At 34.3% G+C, this 4,889-nt stretch overlaps 1 protein-coding gene across 1 annotated transcript; it reads left to right on the top strand.

Annotated features, from left to right (window-relative positions):
* Nucleotides 1-1,994: 1,994 nt before the first annotated feature.
* Nucleotides 1,995-4,179, top strand: LOC104816907 (trafficking protein particle complex subunit 1). Its single transcript, XM_010545928.1, has 4 exons — nt 1,995-2,297; nt 2,646-2,760; nt 3,575-3,693; nt 3,846-4,179. Exons 1-4 carry the CDS (start codon nt 2,074-2,076, stop codon nt 3,895-3,897), a joined length of 510 nt encoding a protein of 169 aa, XP_010544230.1. The 5' UTR covers nt 1,995-2,073; the 3' UTR covers nt 3,898-4,179.
* Nucleotides 4,180-4,889: the final 710 nt, after the last annotated feature.

Raw genomic sequence — 4,889 nt, 5'->3', positions numbered from 1 at the left:
AATTCATATAAATAATATAAATTAGGGTTTTCTTGTTGTTAAAAAAGTAGGATTGTATTAGTTATTTATGGTTTGTGTAGGTGTTAATAAAATTCGAAGTCCGAAACTCGATCCGAAATCCGTCCGAAAATTAAGGGTTTGGACCTAATAATATAGGTTCGATAAATAAATGGGCGTACCGACCTGACCCGAAATAATTTAGGCTCGAATTGAGTCTTTCCTGAAACCCGTCTGATCCGCCAATTTAGTTTGAAAAAATATTAGATGATTAAATTTATACTTTCACTAGAGATCTTATATCACACAATATTATATAAAAAAAATTATTTGTATATTATATATATATATATATATATATATATTTCAAAACAGTTTGATTAATATATATATTAAAATTATATATTATATATATTATTGAATGGTTTGATTAGATTTTGATCTGATTTATATATATATATATACTATGAGTTTAACTTTGATTTTTAAGTTTCATTTTAATATTTTTCTATATTTTTTTAACTATACCGAATATCTTTTTCACATATTATATATATAGTAAAAATATTAGATAATTTATATATTTTAAAATTTATATAATTATTTTTTAGATTTAAAAATTTTTAATTGTCATTGATACGGATACGGACGGACGAAAATTTGTTATTGCAGAGTTTTAAAAAAAATTGCTAAATAACTCAATATTATTATTATTATTATTATTATTATTATTATTATTATTATTATTATTATTCAGTCATATTTATTTTTTTATTAAATAGAAAAAACTCGAAATTCAGCCCGAAGCCCTATAGAATCGGGATCCGAGCCACCGATCATATCCCGAACAATAAAAGGCGGGTCGATCCGACTAGAAAAAATCTAAACTTGAACTAAACCCAACCCGAACCCGGCTCGACCCGTCCATTTTACATCTGATTTTTTTTTTTTTTTGTAAAACGTAAATTTTATTCCTATATAATGTTTCTTACAAGGCATCAGTGAAAATAGACCTTGGCCAATTTTCCAAAGTTACATCAAAAGCAAGAAGCCCCGGGATTTGAGAGCCAAAAGAAGATAAATCAAAGACGTTCAAAAGCAGCTAAAGCACATTGATAACAATTCCATTCAGCTCTAATTGTAGTGTGTTGTAGCGTGTCCTTCACCACCAACATGTCACTCGGATTCGAAGCCGAGTTGTGTAGCCTTGTGTTCCTTTCACGCCAAATTGCACGAACAGCCCCTTGAGGTAGTAGCGTTACCACGAGCTTCATACGCGGGATCGGCTGGTTCAATGGGGATTAAGCTATCCCATACATCACAGACTTTGAGAATCCGTGGTCCACAGTCACCGAATACCTTAATAAGTGCCCCTTGCGGGAGCCGGGAAGCTACGAGATCGTCCGTCCCCCAATCTGCGTCGTAGAAATTCCCATGCCGAGTTTTAAATTTTTTTTCCACGTCCAGCTTCCTCTTCCTCGTTGGTTGAGCTGCCAAAATGATGTCGAGCCAACCAATCATTTTTCTCCTTTGCTGATTTCCAAACATGTACGTATATATGCTCAGATTTAGGGAATTTTTTTTTATTTATAAAATATCAAAAACCCAAAGATTAATTAGATATTCATCATTCACATATATTGTAATCGAATATGTTTTCTTTCCGTTTTTAATAATATCTTTACTTATTTTTGCTACAGATTTTTTTTTTAAAAAATATGATATCAAATAAAATGTAATGTATATTTTTATTTTGGAATTTTTTTTTACAATAATAAAATTAAATCTTGAAATTTTAGACAAACTTCCAAAAACAACAATGAAATTAAACTCTAAAATTTTAATATAAAAATTATTGTATTTCTTAGAAATTTTATCGTTCTCAAAGATTTTATTGAAATTCGGAATTAATATTTGAATTTTCCAATAAAAATTATTAGGTCTAATTAATACAAACATTTTATTTAGTTTTTTCAATATTATTTGTATTTCTCGGGAGCACCTCGGTTCCATCTCTGTGGCTTTGTCTCTCTATCTCCCTCTCCAGAGAAATTTTCGCCGAAAGAGAGAGAAGCGATGCAGTTCTTCGGAGGATCGGAGATAAGCCCTTCGCCGCCGGTGCCGACGGCGAGTGGGAACAACGCGCACATGCTGTACGTCTTCAACCGCAACGGGATCTGCCTTCTCTACAGGGAGTGGAATCGTCCTCTTCACACGCTCAACGCTCAACAGGATCACAAGCTCATGTTTGGCCTCCTCTTCTCTCTCAAATCCCTTACTGCCAAGATGGATCCCGTCAAGTTAGTCTTCCCCTTTCCCGTTCGATTGCAAATCGAGGTCACCGGATGATCCACTTGTATCGCTTGTTTTGATGGTTCCTGATCTGCGGTGTTTGAGTTGATTTGGTCATTCTGTGTGCTATACTTGATGGGAAAACTGGGTCGGCTTCTCTCGATTCGTTCATTTTCGTTGATTTGCTTGGCTTGATCGCTCTGAACAATTTGGTATCGTTGATTCGATTTTTTCTGATCTGGGTTTGGTTGATTAGGTCACTCTGACTGTTCTGTTTGATGGGAAAATTGGATTGGCTTCTCTCAATCCGTTCATTTTCGTGTAATTGCTTTATGTTGGGGTTTCTGGATTTGCAGTGCGGATAAGGGGAATCTTGGGGTTCCTCAGTTGCCGGGACAAGGATGCTCTTTCCACAGTTTCCGGACAAATACTTACAAGCTTAGTTTCATGGAGACTCCTTCTGGAATTAAGGTTGCCTTTTTAAATTCTTCGAATTTTCTTTCTCAAGCTACTCCAATTCAGTTCCAAGCATCTCATACTTTTGTTCGAATCGAACAAACATATATCAGTTAATCTTTTAAGCATTTTGGGTGAGGATAAAAAGTTATTATTCAGCTCAAATGTTCTGATCTTTCTGCCGGCCTTAACTGATATCTTGGCTATGAGAAGTATTTCTAGCATCATAAGATCTTCACTCAGTGTCTGAAGCATGTCGCTAGTTTCTGTTGTTTGCTGGAGATTAAGATGGTTGTTTAAATAGCGATGTAGCATGGCGACGGATAGAAGAAAAGGGTATAGCAATTTTGTTTTCCCAAGTAAACCAACTCAGTTGTTAACGGTACTTTAATTTATGTCTTGATGGAGAATAATATGTTAAGTCGATATAGGTGTTTAACAAGTTTGTCCTGACAAATTTTTGTGACAAGAGAACCATGGTAGAAGTTACGAACTAGATGTCCTGCATTTAATCCATAATTAGGACACAAAATATCTAAATGTGAGACCTTTGAAGTCTTCAAGATGAGATACAACAAGGATGAAATATCCTGAAAATGTCAAACTTGGTTTGCTTGCACCCATGAAATGTGATCTACATTGGGCACCGACCTAGATGAGTGGTGTGACCGTGGCAGTAATTGCTAGATCTTTTGTCCATATGGGTGCATTAGCTTCAAGCTGCTCAATTTTATTTTGGGCCAAATTAGCTGATTTTGCTCTCGTTTCTGCATGCATATGCATCAAAGTATTGGCCTCTCACAGCTACATTTAATTGTTCCTTTTGTAGCTTATCTTAGTTACCCATCCGAGGACAGGAGATTTACGGGAATCCCTGAAGTACATTTACAGTTTATACGTAGAATACGTTGTGAAAAATCCTTTGTACAACCCAGGGGCTCCAATCAAGTAAGTTTAATCGAGTGAACGCCGGGTTCTGATTAAGTTTTGATTTGGGATCTGTGCTTAGTTAGTATTTGACCTCATAGAAACCCAAATTCGTTTATATCTGATTGCCTTTATCAACCAGTAATCTTACAACTGTATTTTCTGGCATTTAGGTCTGATTTGTTCAACACAGCACTTGATCAGTATGTCAGGAGCATTTCATAGTGCTGCGGTTTGGCCACAGGGACCAATCGCCTTCGAACATCTTCCGGTATGTTTCTATTGAAGATTGTTTCAGCATCTGTGCCGTAGTATTATACGTTTCTCAGATCAGTTGCGAGTATATTTCTTTCAGAATTTATAGCCCGACGATCTGACAAACTGTCTAATCTGAAAAATGCTTGTGTTCTTGTCTTGGTGGATGTAATCTATCATGTGGGTTCTTCTTTCTGATTGTATTACCAATGGGTTCTTGGTTCATCAGATACAGGTGGGTATGTTTTTATATTTTGAAAATCTATGGAGAGCAAGAGAATATGTGAAGGGGATAGGCTAAGAATCTGCTCTGTGATTGGGTTATTTGGAGAAAATATATTAAAAAAACAAAGCTTTTATATTTATTTAATCCAAATTTATAATTAGAGAAGGGCTGAGGAAAATAGTTTGGAGAAAATATTAACAAAAAAAAAAAACAAAGCTTTTATATTTATTCATGAAGTTCTGTATGTGCAAAGGGGTCCGACACCAAAATTAAATGGAAATAGTTTTTGTGTATCGAAATCCCATATGGACACTCCCACATGTTTTCCCAGGAATCCGACAAATTATTAACGAAAGTTATAGGATATATATGTATATATATTCACCGGCTAAACATTTTTCGAACTTCCTCAATTGGGATGTAACATATTTCTCAAAATCAAAGAATTGACATCCTTTATCTAATTAAGAAAAACATTTTATCTAATAAAATACTATATTTATTAAAAAAAAAATCGATTTTTTTACATTCAGCTTAAGATTCAGATTCAATGATTTTGGTTTTAAAAAGATGATGTCAAATAGTACCGAATTTGGTTTAGAAGCGGTTGTATATTATCCGAATTTTGTTCAATTTTAGACATCAGAATTGAAATAACCACTCATGTTTCACATACAAAATGTAAGAAGCTGCCATTGACGAATGGTAATGTAATAAGTTGTGATAAAAAAAAAAC

This window comes from Tarenaya hassleriana, unplaced genomic scaffold, assembly GCF_000463585.1.
Source record: "Tarenaya hassleriana unplaced genomic scaffold, ASM46358v1 Cleome26, whole genome shotgun sequence".
NCBI lineage: Eukaryota > Viridiplantae > Streptophyta > Magnoliopsida > Brassicales > Cleomaceae > Tarenaya > Tarenaya hassleriana.
The sequence above is the reverse complement of the archived record's forward strand: the minus strand, read 5'-3'. Positions and strand labels throughout refer to the sequence as shown.